Genomic DNA, 24,034 nt, shown 5'->3' on the forward strand with positions numbered 1-24,034 from the left:
AAGGTGCCTGCTCTGTGCCAAGACCTGTACTAGGCCTGCTGTCACCAGCCTCAAAATTACTTTTTAAAAATATATTTTATTGATTTTTTTACAAAGAGGAGGGGAGAGGGATAGAAAGTTAGAAACATTGATGAGAGAGAAACATCAATCATCTGCCTCCTGCACATCCCCCACTAGGGATGTGCCCACAACCAAGGTACATGCCCCTGACAGGAATCGAATGTGGGATGTTTCAGTCTGCAGGCTGACACTCTATCTACTGAGCCAAACTTGTTAGGGCCACAATTACCTTTTAAGTTCTAGAGAAAATCATCATTCAATAAAATAAAAGCCTAATATGCTAAGTGTCCAGTTGTCCGGTCGTCCGTTCAACCAATCAAAGCATAATATGCTAATGATATGCTATGGCTGCTCAACCACTCACTATGATGTGCACTAACCACCAGGGGGGCAGACACTCCAACCAGTAGATTAGCTTCCTGTTGTGGTCCATCCAATCAGGACTGAGCAAGATGAGCTGGACACGTCCTGGAACCCTCTGGGGGTCCCTCCCTGGCTGGTCAACCTCCCCATCCCTCCCTAGCCGTGGCCGCGTTAGTGCACTAGTGGGGTCCCTCAGCCTGGCCTGCATGCTCTCACAATCCAGGACCCTCATGGGATGTCAGAGAGCTGGTTTTGGCCTGATCACACAGGCCAGGCCAAGAAACCCCACTGGTGCAGGAATTTATGCACCACGCCTCTAGTTTAAAAATAAAGAAAATTAGGTCTTAAGAAATTTGTCTAAGACTACAGAGTATGAAATGGTGGAGACAAACTGAAACTCAACTTTAACTCCAAAACCTTCACTCTTTCCTACACATTATGCTCTTGGGGGGTTAGACTGCAAAACAGCCGGTCTAAGTAGCCACACTATCAAATCACAGAAACTACCTTTCTTAAAACTGTCGCACTAATCTCCTAAAAAACAGTCAGAAAGTTTTCCAGGGGGATTTTTTTATATCTCACAATATCAAGACTAATGCAAAGCTAAACCAATCTAAAGAATAGCCTAACCTCAATACTAACAACTTCTGTGCTAAGATATTTCTCTGCTCTCTTTCTCTGTAAACCCCAGAAGATGTTTTTGTTTTGCTTTTGGTTTTTGTGCACGTTTATTTACTTTTCCATTATTTTAAATTTTATTGGGGTGACATTAGTCTACATGAACATATAGGATACCTGTGTGGATTACTAATTTACAAAATCTGTACATAGGACCATGTGCCCACCACCCAAAGTCAAATCTTCTCCTGTCACCTCATATTAGAACCCCTTTCTTCCTCCACACCCGCTCCTGCAGCCACCACACGTCTGTTTGTGTACATAAATTTCAGTTTTATTCCACATATGAGTTAAATCGTATAGTTCTTAGCTTGCTCTGCTTGACTTATTTCACTTCGAATAATGTTCTCAAGGTCCATCCATGTTGTTGTAAATGACACTACTTCATCTTTCCTTATGGCCGTGTAGTACTCCATTGTGTATATACTGTATACCACATCTTTGTCCAGTCCTCTATCTTAGGGCACTTGGCTGTTCCCAACTCTTGGCCACTCTGAATAATGCTGCAATAAACATAGGGGTGCATATATCTTTGCATACAAATGATTTCAAGTTTTCTGGTATATACCTAGGAGTGGGATTGCTGGGTCGTATGGTAGCTCTATTTTTAATTTTTTTGAGGAACTGCCAGACTGCTTTCCATAGTGGTTGTACCAGTCTACATCCCACCAGCAGTGTATGAGGGTTCCCTTTGTTCCTCATCCTTTCCAACACTTGCTGTTGCTTGTCTTGTTGAAAATGGCCACTCTAACTGGTATAAGGCAGCATCTCATTGTAGTTTTAATTTGCATTTTCCTGATTGCCAGTGAGGTTGAACATCATTTCATATCTCTATTGGCTGTTTGTATGTCTTCTTGGGAGAGGTGTATTTTCATGTCCTCTGTCCACTTTTTGATTAGATTGTTTATTTGGTGTTGAGTTTTATGAGTTCTTTATATATTTGGAAGACTAAACCTTTGTCAAAGCTACTGTTTGCAAATATCATCTCCCATCTGGTTGGCTGCCTGTTTGTTTTGTTGTCAGTTTCTTTTGCTATGCAAAAGCTCTTCAGTTTGATATGGTCCCATTAATTTATTTTTGCCTTTACCTCCCCTGCCTTTAGGGTCAAGTCCATAAAATGTTCTCTATCACCTAGGTCTGTAAGTTTGATACCTGTATTTACTTTTTTTCTATGTGACCTATATTTTTGGGTCTTATGTCTAAGTCTTTGATCAGAACATATTTTGAAATGTTCTATCTTAGCCATTTTGAAAATCAAATATTCAAACAATCTGATAATTCATTATATACAGTCTTTAATATAATACTTATGTAACTTATCCATACATCATAAATGCTTTATTTTCAAAATTCAATCTTTCTATATTGCTGCTGACCACATTTTTTAGAAATCTTTAGTCACTAATCATTAGCTTTCTCCTAAATGTCACTGTTTGTCCATCAGTATGGAAATCAGTTCTCCTTAAATAATTGCCAAACTCTTCAAATCATTGCTAATCCTGAATTCGCTCACTCACTCAATCCTTCTGTCATTCAAATATTTACAGTGTGGGAATGGCCCCTCGACCAATCCATCTCTGACCACAAGCATGACAACAGTCCTAGCTATCAGTTGACTTGGCCACCTTCTCTCCCAGTAACACCACCAACAGGGTCTGAAGTTGGGAGGGAAGTGGCCACAATCTCCATTAGACAACCCCAACCCACACCAAATCAACACGCAATCTCAGTAAAACCAGCAAGCTTGCTGCAGGAACGCAGTATGCAGCCACGTTACCTAAGTGCCCCTTCCCACTTCCATTGGCATTTTAGTAATAAGCTCCTCTGAGCACCTTTTAGAGCACCTTTTCCTTTCCCACACAAACACTCCTCATGCATGCCTCCTTCAAAGCTCTCCCTCTCTTCATTTCCATTCTCTTGATTATTTGCTTGATTTTCATACACTTTTATTACAGCAAACATTTCTTAACTTGGCTTCCTACCTCAAATCTCTCCCTGTCCAATCCATTTTCCTGCCTGAGTAATCTTTCAGTAACATCATTTTCAGCAAACCACTCCTCTGTCCAAGAATGTATAGATCCCCACATCTAATGATAAAGCCCAGCATCCTCAGCATGCCATTCAGGTTCTCTACAACCAGCCTGACTGCTTCTGGATTTTTCTGTAGGATCACAGGTCCACTGATGGTCCATCAACACAGCTATGGCATTCCCAGCTCCACCAGCAATATCCTGGGCTCTGCCTCTCTCCTGCCATCTCACCTGTCAAAGCCGGCTCCTCCATGAGGGCACTTCCTCCTCTAAAAGGCCTGGCTTTCTTTCTCATTATACTCATAAATATCCTCTACGTGTTTTCCATAGAAAGTGAACTTAAATCTGCTGGCACCAGCAGAGCGTAGGATAAAGATCACATGCATGGAAACCCCCTATGAGCCTGCCCAACCCACGGCACTGAGGTACCTTCTCAGAGCACCTGTAATGCTCCCTGTGAACCCCCTCAGCAGATGCTGGCCAGGTTAGGAAACTGTGCTGAGCCACGTCAGAAACCACAATTCAGGCTGCTTTGAAGAGCCGGAGGAAGCCCATTAGCAGTCCGGGGAAATGAGTGTTCTGGAGTGCTGAGCTGTCTCAGAAGAGAAAGATAAAGGATGTGATGAGATGGAGAACATCTTGGCAATAAAAACTAGCTTCTGAAGAATTTATGAGTAGCAACCGATTCGCCAATACACTCTGTATAGAAGTGTTTAACTAGCTCCTCGCCAAATAAAATTTAGTACACTGAAAATCAAATTTCCAATATAAATGGAAATTTTCCACAATCAAACCTACCTATAAAACTACTTTAAAATGTGAATAATTTATTCTGCTTTTATTGGTTTTGCAATAAATGAAATGGCAATACTACTCTAATTGGTAGTAAGTATAGAAATAAAAAAGTCTAAAAATTAGATACATTAGAGATAAGCCTATATAGAATTAGAATAAAAAAATCAGTAGGCTCAGAAAACATGGGACATTTGTTCCATACAAATTTAAGTAGGTAAAGGAAACAAAACAGCAAAACTATCCTATATAATAAAAGGCTAATATACAAATTGTCCCCTCAGGAGTTTGACCAACCAGGAGTTCAACTACTTGCTATGACATGCAATGATCACTAGGGGAAAGGAAGGCCCTGGCTGGCAGCCAGCAGCCAGAGCAAGGAAGGCCCCAATCGGCTCTGATCATCAGCCAGACCTAGGGACCCTCCCCATGCATGAATTACATGCACTGGGCCTTTAGTTAAAAATAATAATTAAAGATAAATAAAATAATAATATAATATTTACCAGAAATTGTCATTCTTTATGTATTTTTATTGATTTCGGAGAGGAATGGAGAGGGAGAAATATCAATGATAGGAAATCACTGATCAGCTGCCTCATGCACTCCCCCGACGGGACCAAGCCGGCAACCCCAGCATGTGCCTCTGTCCGAAATCGAACCCGGGACCCTCCAGTCCACAGGCCAATGCTCTGTCCACTGAGCCAAACCAGCCAGGGCCAGAAATTACAACTTATAAAAACCCAAATATAAAAATTTTACCTCATGAGGAGAATTTTAAACCTGAAATGTCATAGCGCTGCTATGATACAGTATCATAATTACAAAAATGTCATTTCTAATAATGGCTACACTGAGATAGCCTAGCCTGGTAAGGAATATCTCAAGCTTTGGAGTCAGAAAGACCTGAGGCCAAATGCCATCAAGGAGCCTGATGAGCTGTGTGACTCCAGGTAGTTAACACAACCTCTCTGAACTGTAGCTTCCTCATCTCCAACAATCATGCTTACCTAAGAAAGTTATTGTGCAGATTTAATGAGATGCTGTATAAAAAGCCCTTAGCACAATGACCAGTTCATTACAACCTCCCATCAAATAATGCCTGTTTTTGTTCCCAAGCCTTCATTCACTCATTCAGCTGGAATCATAACACAGGCATATGGAAACCACAGGCCCCGACTACAGTGAGCATGGTGCAGATTAAAGAGAACAGGAGAAATGGTCTAACAACAAAAATACCATATCCAGGTCTCATACTTGACATCAGAACAAACAAATACATAACCTAGCAGATGGCTATGAGAGAGAAAAAGAAATTAAAATAAAGCACATGGCATTAATACTATCCATCTGCATATTACATTCAAAATCCAACCGGCTTTGCTTTTAGGCACTCCGCTGCATGTGACTCCAATACCCCATAAAAGCCACAGTCTGAATTCACAAGTCCCCATTAAGTCACTCAATTCAATCACTTCCTTGAGTGACCCCTATCTGTCCAGTGGCCAGTTTAGGAGAACAGTGGCAAAGGTGAGATTGCAGGACAACAAAGACGGGCCCAGGGTGGTCACACTCACAACAGGGCCTAGAAGCAGACAAGGAAAGGTCGACTGTCTGGAACCACTGAACATGTCAGATAATCAGGTCGGAACCAAATAAGCAATCCCAAGGCAGCAATGATGCTCTTTCCCAGGCTGGAGCTGTAATTGCTTATTCCCATCTAAAGCACCAAAACGCTCCCCATGATAGCACTGCCTGTGGCCATACAAAAGCTATGGAGAAGCCCAGGTGTGGGGCAAGACGAAAGTGGGGGGAAGGGAGCAACTCTTAAGAGTAATGACTTTTCCAATTTATTTCAACCATCGTTGATTGATTTCCTAATGCCTGTTAAAGCCTTGAGAGAAAATAAAAACTATCAGTGATGCTGTCTTTCTCCCCCCCTCCCCTCCCGAAATACATACCAAAAAGACTGGCCAGGATTTATACCCCCAGGATCTGAAAAGTCCAAGTGTTTGGCCTGCCATGTGTCAGAGCCCTGTCTGACAGGGTACCATGGTTATGCATATGTGCATATGAGGTACCACAGTTCCATGTTCGCTCACAACCTCTCCTTTAACTGCCTCTGAGGCCGTTAAGCTTCGCACATTTACTCAAACATAAACATGAACATCTCCCCTTTAATGTCTTTATTCCCTCACAATAATCTGTACTCTAATTCAAAGAAACGCAATTTCATCGTTGGTTCACCAGGCTGAGGTTTGAGAAAAGATCGTATGAGACAAACCATAATGATGAAGAAACGTAATGAGGACGACACAGGCCGATGATTTCAAGCAATACAGTCATTTACTGGAAAGGACTTGCTTCCCTGATGAAAGACGTAAAAACTTAAGCTCCAGCTGCAGCCCTGAACTGCTCTATTTTGGACGCCCGCCTGTGCCAGTGCCACCGTCCACATCACCGCTGACTCTCTAACTCTGAAAGGACTTCAGCCCCGAGGCAGAGGGGCCAAAGGAACGACAGCCACCATGACAGAGGTGTCATCGTTCGACTATGCAGTGTTGGTATCACCGTAGTGTGGCCCAGGGAATGCCACACGGGGGCCCTAAGCCACAGCTGAAGGGGCGGTTTGACTTAGTGCCAGAAGCTGCACTGTGGGGGACTCTGGTCTGACATTTTCCCAGTCAAAAGTGACTTTTCCTGGCCAAACAAAGCCTATCGTCCTTCCAGCCTGCATGGCATTGCAGAATGCTGGACTTCCGCGAACAACAGATCTCTGAAGAGAGAGAAACCCTTCATGGGTAAACAAACAAGGCAGGAGACCAGCATTCGCCAAGGAGGGAGAGACATGTCTGCAGAAAAAAAAGTCAAGTGTGTAAGGATCTGGTTAGATCTAAAGTCTGGACTTGGGGTTAAATATTTATTGTAAATAGAAAAGAGAAAGTCATACCCCCAAATGGATAGAAGTGACCGTGGAGCAGAGGACGCCAGGCAGTTATATTTCCGGTCCTTCTGAGTGGCCTGCGTTTGGGAGACTGGCAAAGATGTGTGAGAAAGCTGATTCACTGAAGGGAAATTACGCATAAGAAAGGGAGGAAGGAAAGGCACTGGTCAGACGGCCACCAATGGCCCAGATGGGAACCAGGCACAGAGGGTGAGGACGGGAAGTGCGAGGGAGAAGTGGAGAGCTAGCAAGGAACCTCTTACTGTCCTCTACAGACCCCACTTTCTCTCCAGAAAGTAGCAGGATGACTCCCAGAGGGCAGGTGGGGGCCGGGAATGGGGCGCGGCGAAGGGGGGGGCATAAATCAAAGAGCTTATATGCACATATGCATAACCCATGGACACAGACATAGTATGGTGAAGGCATTATCACAGATAGCCCATGGAAATTAAAAAAAAAAAAAAAAAAAAAACACACACAGGAAAATAATACCATTATTGATAAAGCCCAAATTCCAGCCATCAGGGGTTAACTAAGCACTCCACATGTGACCAGATTGTAGAAGCTTAGCCCGTAATGTTCCTTAGCAAGTGAACACACTCTTTAAAACTAAGTCTTTTTTTATTTTCATTTTTAATAGTCCTAGGCTTTGTTTTCCAATAGAAAATAAAACTGGCCTCCTTGCTGTTGGGTAGCACGTTGATGTGCTTTCTTGACACCCACAATACAGAATAACCCCACAGGCTCTCTATTTTCCTAATATCACTATTTCCCAACTATGAATTGATCTCAAAACACACACACACACACACACACACACACACACACACACACACACACAAATAAATAAATAAAGCCTGTGTGTGTTTTTTTCTTCATAGGAAGTAATCAAGGTGATTTGTTTTGCTTAGTTGGGTTTTTCTAAGCATATTTCTTTTTTCCTTTTGGAGGAAAAAAAAGTCCTAGTTCAGTGTAAATGCCAACTTCTACAAAAAGTAGGTACATGTTAGATAAGAGGAAAGTATCCCTGATGTGAGAAGGTGGGAGGTTCTTTATGGTGATGAAACACTGTTCTTTTAAATGTTAATTTATAATAATCTTACTACCATGAGTCACAAAAAAATTATTCACACATAATCGTAACAGAGCTTTGCACTCTATGCAGGAAAAACAGTCTTACACAACAGCAGGTTATTTTGCAAGATAAACACCAGAATTTAATCATCTAGCACTTACCACTTACAAAGTTATCTTGAATTATAGACTGTTCACTATGTCAAAGATCAGTTACATAATTTTTATATTTTATTATATACTAGAGGCCTACTGCATAAAATTCATGCATTCTAGGGGGTCCCTCAGCCCAGCCTGCACCCTCTCGCAGTCCAGGAGCCCTTGAAGGATGTCTGACTAACGGTTGAGGGGGAGGAGCAGTGTGTGGGGGGGGTAGTGGGCCTAAGCCATTGGACAGAGGTTCCCACCACTGCTGCTGCTCTCACCAGCCATGAGACCGGCTTCTGGCTGAGTGGCACTTTCCCTGAGGGAGTGCACTGACCATTAGGGGCAGCTTCTGCCCCCTGGTGGTTAGTGCACATCATAGCAACCAGTCGTTCTACCATCAGGCCCAAACCAGCTCTCCAACATCCTTCAAAACGTCCCGGATTGCGAGAGGGCACCGGCCAGGCTGAGGGACCCCACCAGTGCACAATCGGGGCCAGGGAGGGATGTGGGAGGTTGGCCAGCTGGGGAGGAACCATGGGAGGGCTCCAGGCCATGTCCGACCCATCTCACTCAGTCCCTATCAGCCAGACCCCAGCAGCAAGCTAACCTACAGGTTGGAGTGTCTGCACCCTGGTGGTCAGTGCACATCATAGCAACTGGTCAACCAGTCAACTGCCTCCCGCCTGGAGGTCAGTGCACGTCATAGTCAGTGGTTGAGCAGCCTTAGCATATCATTAGCATATTATCCTTTGGTTGAATGGACAACCAGATGACCAGACTACTGGATACTTGGCATATTAGGCTTTTATGATATAGGGAGTAAACTTCTAAAATCAAAAACTTACAGAAAATTAAAGATTCAAAAAAAACAGTTTATTGGGTTTGCTTCCCACCACAAACCATTGTTTCCCTTCTAATTTATAGTGTCTCAGATTAAACCCATGATGAGTTTAATAGCTCCCCAAATATTTTACTATATGTCTTAATTTGTTTTCCAAGTTAACCCTAATGCCCAGTTTTCTCCAAAAGTAGCTCTAAGTTTTGCCTCTAATTTCATAGTCACTACCCTGATCCAGGCTCCTAACTTCCTCACACTGGACTTCTTTAATTGCTCCAACTTTCTTTGCAATTCATAAGATCCCTAAAGGGCTGCATCATGTGTTTCTAGAGTTTCTCCCACCCTCCAGGGCATAAACTCGCCTGATGACCATCTACTCGCCATCCCACTGACATCTTCTGGGTGGAAACCGTTTTATAGGTTACACTCCGGCCTTCCTCATGTCTAGTTCCTGTCCAACTGCTTCTCCGCCAACTAAAGTCCCTGCTCTCCACCACCTCCCCAGCCCACAATCAGGCCTTTCATGCTGGTTTCCTGGGATTTGTTGAAAGGGCCTTTTATTATGGAATCATGTCATAACTTGAACATTTGAACTTCTTTCTGAACCAGATTACTCTTCAAAGACTTTTCCTTCTGTATCCCTCATGGTACCTAATCCACAGCTTCGAAACCAACTCGACTCAATCAATGATTATTGATTGAGAGATAATGTCATGGGTTTCTTGCATTGACTTGGGTTGTATATATATCCTGCTGAGGAGATAAAAGGTTCTCACACCTGGCCTTTCTAACCAGAATAGTGCTAAGGTTGTTGTCTACACAGGCACAGTCTCATGAGGGATGTGGAAAAACAGTCACATAATGCCACATTTAGTCTTTGCTTCAATTATTTTGATATTTTAGATAAAAGGGTGGAGAAAAATGTGTGTAAAGGAGATAAATCTTAGATATCTGAAAAATACTTTCAGTTCCAAAAGTAGTCCCAAGATAAAATTTTTAAAAAAGCAGCATCTGTGCAAATTCCAATTTAACTTCTGCAGTTAAAAAAAATGCATTATAACCTGAATTTGCTCTTATATGTGTATATATAAATACATGTATATACTGACTCTGCTATGTGAGATTTTAATTTGACCATCAGACTGTTGGTTTTTAAAACCATTCTATCTTTTCCTGACCTACACTGATTTCTTTTCATTCTGAATGAAATTGTACATGTTTAGCAGTAACAATTTTGTCTGAAAAAGTTTTCTCCTCATACAATCTCCTCTAAAATGTAGATATCATTAACAAACAGATGAAAACAAAATATTAGGAAACTTTATTGGAGCATCTTGAGTCAAATATTTAAATGTCTTAAAATGGAATGAAAGTGTTCCTTCTCTTATTTATATTTCCTTAACATGGAGCCTGAGCAATGGCACATATCTTCAATAGCCTGTCACAGCCACATGGGACTCCAACTATTCCACCTATAGATGCATGTCAATCCTACAAAGCAGCAATATGGGAAATCATTTCGAATTGGCAAAACAGCTAAGCTTTCCTCAGCCATAAAGGAGTTCAAGGTTATGGAAAAGTTTTGGTAAAATTCTGGTGGGGAGGGGGCATTAAAGAGAGGAGGAATGCCAGGAGAGTTCATTATCTGGAATAAACTTTGGTGGAATTGGCTCTCAAATATGTACATGCATAATTACCTGGAGCACTTAGTAAAAGGCAGATTTCTGGGACTTCTCTTAGTGGGTCTGAGGCCATGCCCACATATGAACATTTTCAACATGATCACCTGGTATCTAGATGCAGAAAACGACAATTTTGAGACACAATGATCTATAGGAACACCTCACACTTCTTTTTCCTCTAGCATTTCCTAAAAATTCTTTCAGTGCTATCCTCTCTCAAGATCTTTGGGCAAAAAATGGAATTATGGTATACATTTTTAGGTTGTTTCTAACATGAGTACAGTTACCTATGCTCTCCAACCAACAGGCTAATAACAGTCTGAGGGGAAGAAGCTCAAATGAAGCTATAAACAGTCACACACTCACACACACACACACACACACACACACACACACACAAACATCTAGTTCTCTGGGTACTCCAGACAGAAAGTAGATACTCAATAATAGAACAATAACTTTGAAGCAATAAGTCACTGGAAATCCATCCTATGTAATAAAGAGATGATATGCAAATTGACCACCACACCCTCGCACAAGATGGGTGCCCCCATGTGGTCACAAGATGGCTAGTAGGGGAGGGCAGTTGTGGGCAACCAGGCCAACAGGGGAGGGCAGTTAGGGATGACCAGGCCAGCAGGGGAAGGCAGTTGGGGGCAGAGACCAGGCCAGCAGGGGAGGGCAGTTAGGAGTGACCAGGCTGATAGGGGCAGGCAGTTAGGGGCAACCAGGCCAGCAGGGGAGCAGTTAGGTGTCAATCAGGCTGGCAGGGGAGTGGTTAGGGGGCAATCAGGCAGGCAGGCGAGCAGTTGGGAGCCAGCAGTCCTGGATTGTGAGAGGGATGTCCCCGATTGGAGAGGGTGCAGACTGGGCTGAGGGACACCACCCCAGTGCACAAATTCCATGCACCCGGCCTCTAGTCTAATATAATAAATCAGCAAGGAGATCCAGGCTGGCCAAACTAAGCTGAAAAGCTCTAGTGTTACTGACTATAAAAGAAGTAAAAACAGGAAAGCTTTAACTACATGTATACAAGCAAATATGTTTCTAAATTATTTTATTTCTTTTTAAAATTATTTCTTTTAAAAATTTCTTTTTAAAATTTTATAGAAATACATTAATGCCATCATATATATGGTGCGAGTTTTTTAATTATTGCAATTTCTTTCACCTTTATTTTTATACTCATGGATAAGCCCCCAGAACCAATGTTAACAGCCTAGTATGTATTAATCCATATTTATCTCCCTTTACATATAATCCTAATTAGACATATGTCCATACAGACATTGATATGCACATGCATGCACACAGGGAGAGTTTTGTAATTTATATGCCATTCTGTATCTGTGTTTCTCACTGAATAATCCCTCATAGACATCTAAGGTATCTGGTATACCTCTATTCATTCTTTTTAGTGGCTGCATAATATTCTATGGTATAAATTATTACAATTTATTCTACTAAACCTTGTTGGTGGGCTTTCACTCTGTTTCCAGTTTTTTACCACTACAAACAATGCTGTCCTTGAGATTCCTGCACATATGCTTTATATGCTGGTGATCTTATTTCTATTGGAGTGATTTCCAGGAGTAAAACTGCTGGGCCAAAGAGTATATGTATTTCTAAGTTTTAAAAGTTGTTGCTAGATTGCTTATTTTTTGGGCAGTAACATTTCATAGTCACAAACAAAATAGCTAACATTTTAATCAAGATAAAATAAATTTGTGCTTAGAAGACAAGGAATCTATAACCTTCCGGTGGCCATCATCTAGTCTCTGCTAGACCTCTAAGACCAGCCAGGTCTTCTGCTCTGTTCCTCTCATGGGCCAGCCTGGCCACTCCATAAGCTTGGGACACTGGATGAATGGCCTTTGTGCTCCCGTGGACTCTCTACAATTAAATTTTAACGTTTACATATTTTTGCTTTTGTACCTTTTACAAAGGAGAAGGTCAATAGTTTTCATCAAATTTCCAAAGGGGTCCATGACTCAAAAAAAAAAAAAAAAAAAAAGATTAGGAGTCCCTCTCTAGAGTCTGGAGGATAACAAGAGGGTTGTGATATTACTGATGACATGATCTGATTTTGCTAATAACCCCCAAAAAAGGTGAATTTTATTGAAGAGGTTTTCCTGTGTCCCTAAGTGGTCAAAAAACAATATATGCACATTTTTAAGAGAGATCAAGCTCTACAAATAGTTTATGAAAGGGCACAGGTGCTGGCCAGGGTGGTGTGGAGAAGGAAGCAACAGAAAGAGTTGTTTTCAGAACCAGCTAAAAGATCATTTCTTCTCCAGTACAATGTTTCTCAGGTCAATTAGTACTATTTGATCTATGTTAAAAAAAAAAAAAAAAGGGGGGGGGGGCATTTGGGGCTTCCGTTTACAGGAATAAACATTTTGGTGGAGAATGAGGCGGGACAGCTAAGTGGGGTATAGAAAAAAAAATCACTGTTTACAGAATTTGGACCATATCTTTTGAGGAGACCCAATAAACACCTAGAAGTCAGGGGTCATGTCTCCTGTAGTTGCTCCTTTTCTGCACTGCGGCTGGCTTCTCTCCACACACACCCTCAGCCCAGCAGCAGGCAAGTTTGAGCAAAGGAGGCATTCAGTAGATGGAAATTAAACCAATAAATAATTGAAACAGCTTTCTATAGAAAAAAATTACAGAAAATACAGTGGGTCCTTAAATAAGATTTCTTTGCTAGTAAATGTTTGAAATCAGGAATGCCATGATATTTCATTTGTAATTGATGCCAAGAAAAAATTAGAAAGACATCTGTCCACTTCTAAAGAAACTGTTTAACTCTTCATTCTTGTAAGACTCCTGTTTTTCATAAAAGTACCTTCCATTGTTCCTACTTCATTTCATACATTATCACATGATCATCAAAATTTAAATATAATCCTGACAATAGTTTAGCATGGTTATTAAATAATAACTATTAAATTAGTAAGATATCTAGCCTCTAGTTTAAAATTTAAAACAAAGGACAAAGCTTGGCCAGTGTGTCTCAGTGGTTTAGTGTAAACCTATGAACCAGGATGTTTCATCATTGATGTTTCTATATCTCGCTCACTCTCCCTTTCTCTCTGAAATCAATAAAAATATAGTTTTTAAAAACAACAAAACACAGCCCTAACTGGTTTGGCTCAGTGGACAGAGGGTCGGCCTGAGGACTGAAGAGTCCCAGGTTCAATTCCAGTCAGGGGCACGTGCCTAGGTTGTGGGCAAAATCCCCAGTAAGGGCATGCAGGAGGCAGCTAATCAATGATTCTCTCTCATCATTGATGTTTCTAGCTCTTTCTTCCTCTCCCTCTCTGAAATCAATAAAAATAAGTAAGTAGTAAAAACAACAAGAAAGGACAAAGATGAAAACAGATGTTTAAAAACATTAAATTAATATATAGAATGGGGCAGAAGTTGATTTACAATTGTGAGTATGTGAAAGAGTTTATTCTTGTATCATTAGTATTAATTATTGTGCTAATTTCCAGACAAACAACTATAAGCCTATTTTTGTCCCACCCTATATTTAGTCATTTTGCATCTAAAAGTACTGTGTTGCTCAGGTGGAGTGGCTCAGTAATTAAACATCAACCTATGAACCAGGAGGTCAGGGCACATGCCTGGGTTTCAGGCTTTATCCCCTATGTGGGGCATGCAGGAGGCAGCCGATCAATGATTCTCTCTCATCACTGATGTTTCTATTAATACCTCTCTCTCCTCATCCTTCCTCTCTGAAATCAATAAAAATATATTCTTTAAAAATTAAAAATAAAATTACTGTGTGCTTAGGAAGCAAATCTAGCTAAAGATATTTGTTAGATCCCCTTGAATATATTTAGAAATTATAGATTCCCTTGAAATAAAAACAACTCCACACAAATAAGAACTCAAGAATCAGTCAAAAGGTGCCCAGAATTTCCTTCCTAGTAAGGACTTAATTTGTGTTATCTAATTTCCAGTTGACCATCATCATGGCCCTTGATTTTACCAAAAATCAAGAAAGAGATGGGATGTGATGAAGGAAGGGAGGGAAATTCTAATTGTTCTCTTTTAGCATTTTTAATTTTAAAAATGTATAATAATATTTTCAGAAGCCCAAGTAGAGATCCCATTTCCAAATACAATACAGTGATTGTTCCAGTGGATGCTGTTTTAAAGGATGAAGCCAATTAGTCATCTTTCTACATAAAATTTCTTGAGTCAGTTTCCACCTTTACAAGGCCCCTGTAGAATTCCAGTGGGAGGTCCTTCTGAAGTCCGTAGGAGCTATAACAGAGTTCTGGGATGACATGAAATGATAATTAGGCCAGATAATTTCTGCTCAAAGAAAACACAGATACTTTAGGAGAGTTGAAACATTCAGGATGCCAATAAGGCCAACTGCATGCTGCTGCCTTTGAAGTTACTCCCAAGAGGTTTTGTCTAACTCCGTTATTAGTTAATTAAGAGTATTAAGAAACAGTCTCCTCCATACCTACTTATTTAATGAAATGGACTTGCTTTGAGTGAGCATCTCTATGTGAGGAAGCATAGAGAAGCACTGAACTGAGCAAGACCACGTTTTATTCTTGAGCAACTGTTCCTGTCCATTGAATCAACTCAAGGCTGTGGGCCTCAGCAAACAAACTGCTTCCAGAAAGGAAAAAGGGGTGGTTAAAAAAAAAAAAAAGACAGTAGCACTGTACAGACAACAGACCAACTTTGAAAGTACAAGACCTACCATATAATCAATCAAAGTCATTCAGGAAGAAATATTTGAAGAACACATAAAGGAAGTGAAATAAAATAACTAAGACATTTTCTGTTATACTAATGTGTAGAGTTATATTCTAGTTACTTTTACATAAATTTGGAAAGCAGACAGGACTAAAGATTAGTTGCTATCAATGAACCTATATTATGACTGTAAGTAGTTTTATCTTTTGTCCTCTGGTGTAAAATTAGGCATAGCTTCAAATGTGAAACTGATTTGCCAATCAACTTTATCAGACCTATGTGACCTCCCCATTAGGACCTTCGGGCAATATCTGAGACTAACCTAGAGAATGGTCAAATGAAATGGCAGGTCCGATTTTGGCAGAAAAGAAAGCACAATGGTTCCTTTTTTCAAGTTCTTTTATTGTGACCTGTACATGTGATTGCAGAACTTTTTTGTACTACAATCAAGATCATCACAACTAGGCATTTTAGAGATCAGTTAGTTAAAACCCATTATTTTATGCCCAAAAAACATCAGTGGTGCCCAAAGTCACATTTAGTGGCAGAGGCAGGACTAGAACCCAGCTCTCCTGATGGCTGACCTAATGCTATATTTTACCAAATAAAATCAAAGATTAGCAACTTATTTACCATCTACTGAGAAAATATAAATAAGTACACTGTCCTTACTTCCTATAACTGCTCTGCTATTTCTCACAAGTCAAAGTGAGAGGCACTAAATTTATTCCCAACCATTAACAAGACCCCATTCAATGATAGACAATCAACTTGGGTAAATTCAGGTTTCCTCCTGCTTCCCAGCCCCTCTCCAAGATCGTATCTATGTGTGTGCAAGCAGAGGCGGCTTCAGTGGCCCCAGAGAGCAGGAAGAGGGAAGTCTCAGACTCAGGCCCCTTCTCTCCTCGAACTGCTTTGTCCTCGGTGGCATCCCTGTCCTCTCCATCACCGGGTGTCCTGCTGGTGTCTGATGCTGAAGATGGTGGCTGGGACCTTGTGGTGCATTCTCCCTGACTGGAAAGAGCCTGGTATCACTTGCTGAATCTGCCCTTCCTTCCTGCTCACTGAGGCCCTACGACTACTCCCTGCCTGCACACTCCCGCTGAGAGCTCCCAGCAAGCACCTGGGTATCTCTCCACAAGGTGCACTGGAACTCCATCATCTTCCATGCCACCTGAGACACTAGAATGCTGGGAAGTGGAACTCAAGTTCTGCCCGCCTTGCTGTGGGGGCCCCAGGCTCACTGCTGAGCTAGCAGACAGCTCAGAGTTTATCTTGCGGAGTGGTCTTCTCTGCTTCTCACTCTCTCTCCACTTACCTAATGCTTCTCTATCTTCCTTCTCAAAAAAGTTCAGCCAGAAGAGAGAGGGGTAGTGGTACTTCACTCTCTGATTGTTTTGCCTTCTTCCTAAACTTTTACAATCCGCCATGGCCAGACCAGTGATAGGCATTACCCTGCACATGGGAGCCCCTCCTTCCCAAAGTGGGGTCACTCTTCCTTCTCTGGACCCATAGTGTGAGGTAGTATGGCAGAGCACAATTAACAGCAAAGAAAAACAAAACAAAATACATTAATGTAATATTTTAACACAGTTTCCTCATTGCAGCTCTTATATTCATGACCCCAGAGCCACAATATTGATGGGCTGGTTATTCGAATGGCCAATCCCAGGGCCCTGGGAATAAGAGCACACAGGCTGTGGCTTGACGGCCAAGTGCAGTCCAGACCCTCCACCAAAGGAGACAGGATGAGCCAGGAAGGCAGAGGGCCACTAGGCTGGGACTCAGAGCGCAGACGGAAAGAATACAGGTCACTTCAGGTGGGAACAGAAGACCAGACCTCTATGGTGAAAGACCCTAAAACCTCGGCCTGACACAGCAAATCAAAACATCTTGGTTATTTTCCTGCCTGTCACTATCAGCATGTTTGTCTCCTGCATCATTTCACCCAGAAGGAAACTAGAAAAACAATCTGGCTTATGGGGAATGGCGGGGTTAGAGTTAACATCTGCTCAGCATGTTATGTTCCCTAAAAGGAACGTGCCCCATTGGGTGAATTAATATTTCTCCTTTGAAGTCCTTATTCACATTCAGCCCTTCCGATATGTGAAACATAATCTCTCATCCTTTCCCCTGCCTCGCCACCTTGAAAAGCATGCTGAAGCTTCTGCTTGTGAACTTTTACCTTCCAAACAGGAGAAAGCGCTTATTGGGGGAAGGGAGAAGCAGCACTGTGGGATCAGAATACGGCATCGGGTGGTGAAAAATCAAAAGATGGGAGCTGTAAAGCCCCAAAATGAGGTTCAAAGAAAGTGAAAAATTAAAAGGCAAATATAAAAAGGCTCCTCGCCTAAGATCAGCAGAATACAAGAATTACCAACAAAAATTCTCGGGAGAGGCAGCCTTCCTGTTTGGAAGTCTGAGGTTGTCGGATGAGATAAGGGGAGGGAAGAGGACCGAGCGAAAAGCAGTCAGCTCAGACCAGGAAATGGAAACAGAAGATACGCATTTAGAAACGGGATCCGCAGCTGGCAGGATGCAGCCGACCACTCTCGGGTCCCATATGGATCTGTCTGCCGGAAGGTGCCCAGACCTCCAGCTCCCTGAAAATGTTTTGAAACATAATTAAAATCTACACAGCTTCTCTCTGCACCTCTTGTCATGTGTTCAATTTTACCTCCTTTTGTTAATTTACCATCCTCTCCCCCTAGACTGTAAGTCCCCTGAGAGTGAGGGCCTCGTCTGGGTTTGCTCACTATAGCATCCCTGCATCTAGCATAGAATTTGGCACTTGATTTGTTGGCAAATAAAATTTGGCATGAAATTTGAATCATACTTAGGAGGCTTTCCAAAATAGCTCTCCAATCATCTTTGGACAGTAGCTAAAGTTCCACAGTCAGGGATTCATTGCTCTGAAGGAAGTCAGTCTTCAATGACACCCAATGAAAATGCAACTGCCACCTGAGAAGACTCTTGCTCTTAGGTAATTATTTAACACCTTACTAGGTTGGTTAGATGACAGATAACTGAGAGAAAAACCCTCCGGACGGATGTGGGACTTAGAATAAGGAGCTGCAGGAAGATGCCAAGGACAAGCACAGGAAGAGAATGCATATCACACACTGCTTCCTTGAACTTCCAGGGGTTTATGCTAAACATGTGTCTTCATTTCTCCTACCAGGATGTCTATTATGTTCCCCATAAAAAACCCACATTACCTTCTCACACTTCCTACTATCCTGTTTCATATTCCTTCCCTATGAGCCATGTTTTTTATGCCTCCACAGAAATGTGAAAGATTAAAAAAGAATCAGCACAAATTACAAAATGAAGACTCAAAGGTTCCAGAATGATTGTATTCTCTCCATAATCACTTTCAACCTTTCATCTTGGAGCACTCATAAATCACACATACTCCATCCAAGGACACACTGAGCCCCAAATCTCTATTATTTTCAGGATGATTGCAAACAGCTAAGCCCATCCCATAAACAACTAAGTGGGAAGTAGCGAACATTTCATCTTTGTTTGGAGCAGTGGCTTCAGAACTCTGCCCTGTCTAGGCCCAGAGCTTCCTAAGATGATCAGCCGGGCCCGGGGCAGGGAGGGTGAGGAGAAGCCGGGGGGACATGGAGAGCACAGGGGCCTGCTTCCTGCTCCAGCGACAACAGCCCTGTTCTGCTCTTTTCTAGAGGGGCTTCCGCCCCGAATTCCATTTGAAGAACCATTTCCAAGGCTTTAAGATAGGGGTGTCGAACTCAATCAGAGAAGGGGCCAAAATCTAAAATCCAGCCTAAATCGCGGGCCGAATGGTTTACTGAACAGTCATAAACTGTCATTGTGATGGAAACGCAGCGGAGTGCAGTGATGACAGCGCGGTGCGGGCCACATTGCAAGGCCTGGCGGGACGGATTTGGCCCGCGGGCCTTGTGTTTGACACATGTGCTTTAAGAAGTCTGCAGAGCCTGATTCAAAGTACTCAAAACATCTGTGCCTCTTCTTCCAATAAAAGTATGCTATACAGCCTTGATGCCCTAGGCAAAGGATAATGTCGCTAATACCACTAGAGGTAGCATTTCCTTTCACTCCTTGCTGAATGGACTCTGTGGGCAAGTGGGGGCGCCTAACCACCATTTGTTATTTCTTTGAAGCAGCTCATCCTGTGATATGTGGTGAAAAGAGAGCTAGTGACATGGAAGTGCTTCTCTTCCTCTCTTTCTCTCCCTCCCTCCTTCCCACCTTTCCTCCCTCCCCTACCAACTTCCAAGTCAGTCCACATCCTCCATGGTCAGTGGCTGGCCAAGTGCACAAGCAACAGTTATTTGCAAATTGGACTGCATAATGCCTGTAAGCCACTGCCTAGATCTACTTCTTAAAAGCTAACTCATAGTTTGCTCATTTAGTCTCCAATATTTCATACGTTTTATTAGGACAATCTGGCATCTATTGTAATATACTAGTAGATCCCTAAAAAGCTTAAGAAGATCTAACACTTAAAAATGCTAGCAGTGTTTATAACTCAGAAAGGGGAGGGGAGGGGAGGGGAAGGGAGGAAAGTTAATGAATGGAAAGAAAAAAATTAGTTTAACCAAACAATTCTAAAAAATTTCAGAATGTCAAAACTTAAAGTTTATGAATAAATTTGACTCTTTTAGCACCACAAGTTATCAAAATATTAATAGTCAATTTTCCACCCAAATTGTTGAGCTATTCAGAATTCTTCACATCAAAACTCTAAGAAAATGCTCTGCCACAAAAGCAATTTAATATGTTAAAATTGAATCAATTTTCACTAATGAATATTACCATTAAGACATATTAAATAGAAATGTTCTTATGGAGCTTCCATTTCTCAAACAGGATGATGATGATGATGATGATGATGAAGAGGAGTTCTTCCTCTGTGTGACTTTTGCACTTTTTGCAAAATTCTACCTTCATAGTCTGCAGTATCACATTGTACTGCAGTTTTTTGCTTACAGATCTCTTTTTCTAGATGTCCCTGAGTAAAGGGACTAGAAGTGTATGGGCACAGAACTAGGTTCTATTCCAAGTTCAACTCCTTAGTGAGTTTGCAAGAGCAAGTTAGCTATATTCTCTAAAGGCTGAGTGTTTCATCTAGAGATCATAATAAATACTTGCCTCATAGGGCTGTGGGAGATTAAATGCAATAATATATGTAAAATTATGTGCCCCAAATAGAGCAAGATTGATGGTGAAGATGAAGCCTTTATACCCCCCTCCCCAGTTCCTACCTCAATTCAACACATGTTTTTTTAATTGACGTGAACTTCCCTATACTGTCTGCCTTATGAAGTCTTGCATTTCTTAGAGGAAATGATATTTGAGCAAAATATACTCTCATGCCTTTACCTGACCACTGCTTGGAGACCCCATAGTGCTTTGTGAATGCCTCTATTTGCTCTTGTCCCACCAGCCTATCATATTTGTTCATGCTGCCTCTGAAGCTTGCAACTTGCTATATGAGGGAGAATAAAATCAGCCTTTCATAAAACAGTGAGCTACTTTTTAATTTTTATTTCTAGGTAAGACACATTAAATATTTATCCCTGGGCCAAGCTGAAGGCACCCAATGATCACTAACTGAACCCAAAGGGAGCATGTGCATTCCAACGGAAGGAGACCAGGGATCAGGAGACCAGGGATCAGACCAGATCCTTTCTTTCTTTTTTTAACCCTTTGCACTCCGAACCATTCTGGACATTGGCTACCAGCTACTCGACGCTACTTTGCGGCAGACACGTGCGTTGAATTAACTCAATTCCCCGTAATCACTAATGAACTGCAATGTCCCCTGAGAGGGGACATCCGAGTGATATGCTAGAATTCCGATGTCCCCTGAGAGGGGACAGCAGAGTGCAAAGGGTTAATATGTTTCAGAAAGAGGAAAGGAAAGGGGAAGATAGAAACATCAATGAGAGAGAGAATCATCAATAGGCTGTCTCCACACACTCCCTACTAGGGATTGAGCCCACAACCAGGGCATGTGCCTTGACCTGGAATTGAAACGTGACCTCCAGGTTCGTGAGTCAGTGCTCAAACACTGAGCCACCCTGGCCCAGCCATACCCAGATCCTTTCCTAACCTTCAAGGCTCCGTTCAAATCCCGCCCCAGCATGGAGCACTTATCCTAAGGATACTGTAAATTAAACATAGACACTCTTGGTTGAGGGGTATAGTCCTGTCTCCTCAGACACCCTGTGAGCTCAGTGAAGAGAGGATTAGCTAATTATAAATTATTTCACACAGAACAAGGATATATAACTGATAGGAAACAAATATTTGATTGCTTAATCTAGTTCTGCTTTTCAGTGTGCTCAAAGTACTGCTGCAGAGTTATCTAATTAACCCTCACTTGCTGAGAAGAAAGGCATATTGGATCTGCAAAGACTGGGGCCAAGTTCTGGCTCCCTCCGCAGAGTGAATGAGCAAAGGGTGCTCCTGCCCGCCCTCAGTGGTGCCTCTCTTGGGCCAGCTCTCAATGTTTTGAACTAATGGCTCAGCAAACAAAAATTAGCATTTTACACAAACGAAAAAACGAATGGCCAACCGCGTCTTCGTGGCATTGTGAACAAACAGTAAACTCTATTTTGAGCTACAGTTCCTCTAATTAAATGGACTGGGAAGTGACCCCAAGTCTCCCGGAGAGAGGATGATGGGATCTACTATCTCCCGTCTGACAAACCTGAGGAAATAATTAGATCCAGAAAAACTGAGAGCTTACTATTCTCATTAAGAATAGCTACAGTCTGACGTTTCCAAAGAGTACTTGCTAGACACCTCTTTCCTTCACACATTCTTCTCTTCTCCCTTTTTCATAGCAAGGAGTTTCAGGGACAATAATAATAATAAGCCTCCACACTCATATATTTTTTAACTCTTCAAAATGCTTTCATACCTATTGGATACTCGCAGTTACCCTCAAGACAGAGCAGATAAGATAGATCATCTCACTTTACATTAGCACAAAGGATCAGAGTGGCTGGTCTGAGGCCCCCAATGAACAGCATCTGGAGGATCACATCCCAACCCGTCCTCCCCATCCGCGGGGTCATTTCACCACAGGCCTGCCTCCCACAGGCTGCAGGCTCGGTTCCAGACCACAGCATTGAAGCAAAGATGGCCATAGAGCAAGTCAGGTTACATTTTTGGTTTCCCGGTGAATAAAAAAATTCATTATATTCTACTGTAGTCTATTAAGTGTGCAATAATATTATGTCTAAAAAAAAACAAAACAAAACAAAAAAAAAACAATGTACATAACTTAATTAAAACTATTTATTGCTAAAAAGTGCTAACCATCATCCTGGCCTTCATGGAGTCATATTCTTTTTGCTGGTAGAGGGTTTTACATTTAATTTATTTTTTTTAAAAAAAAACAATGCAATATCTGCAAGGCACAATAACAAAGTGCAATAAAATGAAGTGTGCCTGTACACTGTGGACCAACAGGTTCGGTGTTGTTCCTCAGAACCTTTCTATGCCAGGGTGGGCAGGAAACCACACCGAAGCGGAGCGCGCTGGGTTTCTTCGGAAAAGAAGAGGCGTCCCTGCGAAAAACACTGCCGTTCAAACCCCTGGTCTTACCCAATGTGTTTCGCCATATTGAAGGCAGGTTTCCAACCAAAATGGTTGACTGGGAGCCAAATGTGGTGTTCTAAACTTTGTTCATGCTGTCAGTGTGACATATGAAAGAAATATGAATAAAGTGACAAGATGAAAACAAAGCTAGTGACTGGTGTGAGCCACACAGGGTGTTACCCCGCATGCACTGCAACTGGGTCAAGTTAACACCTCTTCTCCCCCTGCATATGTGGTGTGGCAAAGCTAGTCATAAGATGTTTTTAAATATTTGGGACCAAATAAATCAATATTGTTGGGAAACACTAACTCTGACCAGAACTCGTTTACTTGCCCCAGTCCCACGTGAATAACACAACCAAAAATGTGAGGATGATCCAAGACCAGGAGGCAACCGATGTTCAGCAGTCCCGCCCAGAATGCCCTCCCAGGCCTGCTTTCGGCTCCACACTGGCCAGAGACCCAGCGGGAACAGTACGATGACAGGAGCTCCAGAGAGTGACTTTGTGAACAGTATTTAGTACCAATGTAACAAAAACGGGCCTTGTAGGCATTACCTGACTCTGCAATTCACTCTGCTGCTTCAGGCGGAGATTTTCGGGTGTATCTGCCACAGTAGTGAAGGACTGCTTCGGGTAGTGTCTGTGGAGGAATTTTTTTAAAGAATGTATTAAAATACTATGATACAAAACAATGCTTTCACACCAAATGTTTTATTCTCCCCTCTGATCCCAATAGAAAGAGGTGTCTCTCCTCTTAGCTAAGGTCATCTCTATAATTATTCTGGATCCCACCCCCTCCTCCATTCCCAGGACCCTCTAACACCCATTTATTCCTACTCCCTCCCCAAATTTCAGCCTCTCTATGCTTTTAACTACTTGCCATTGGCATCCAAGTATGCTCAAGGCTCTGCTACCTTTTACTGCCCCTCTATCCACCCCACATTCTAGCATGTGATGGTTAGAATCTATTCTCTCCTTGAACCAGACTTACTTAAAAATAAGCCTAAACTCACTGTCCCTGCTCATCTCCTCTCCATCTCTCTCCCCAGCTCTATGCATTCTGGCTTCTAGCTTCTGTTTCCATAAGTTTCTCT

The 24,034-nt window shown here is 42.0% G+C and overlaps 1 protein-coding gene across 2 annotated transcripts in view; it reads right to left on the reverse strand.

Annotated features, from left to right (window-relative positions):
• Positions 1–24,034, reverse strand: part of NEBL (nebulette) — a 364,126-nt gene that overhangs the window by 210,284 nt on the left and 129,808 nt on the right. For both annotated transcript variants that reach the window (XM_045587984.1, XM_036459604.2), the window contains exon 3: positions 23,496–23,580. In XM_045587984.1, the coding sequence (XP_045443940.1) occupies positions 23,496–23,580 (85 nt within the window). The remainder of the gene's footprint in view (positions 1–23,495; positions 23,581–24,034) is intronic.

This window comes from Pipistrellus kuhlii, unplaced genomic scaffold (assembly GCF_014108245.1).
Source record: "Pipistrellus kuhlii isolate mPipKuh1 unplaced genomic scaffold, mPipKuh1.p scaffold_m20_p_1, whole genome shotgun sequence".
Lineage (NCBI taxonomy): Eukaryota > Metazoa > Chordata > Mammalia > Chiroptera > Vespertilionidae > Pipistrellus > Pipistrellus kuhlii.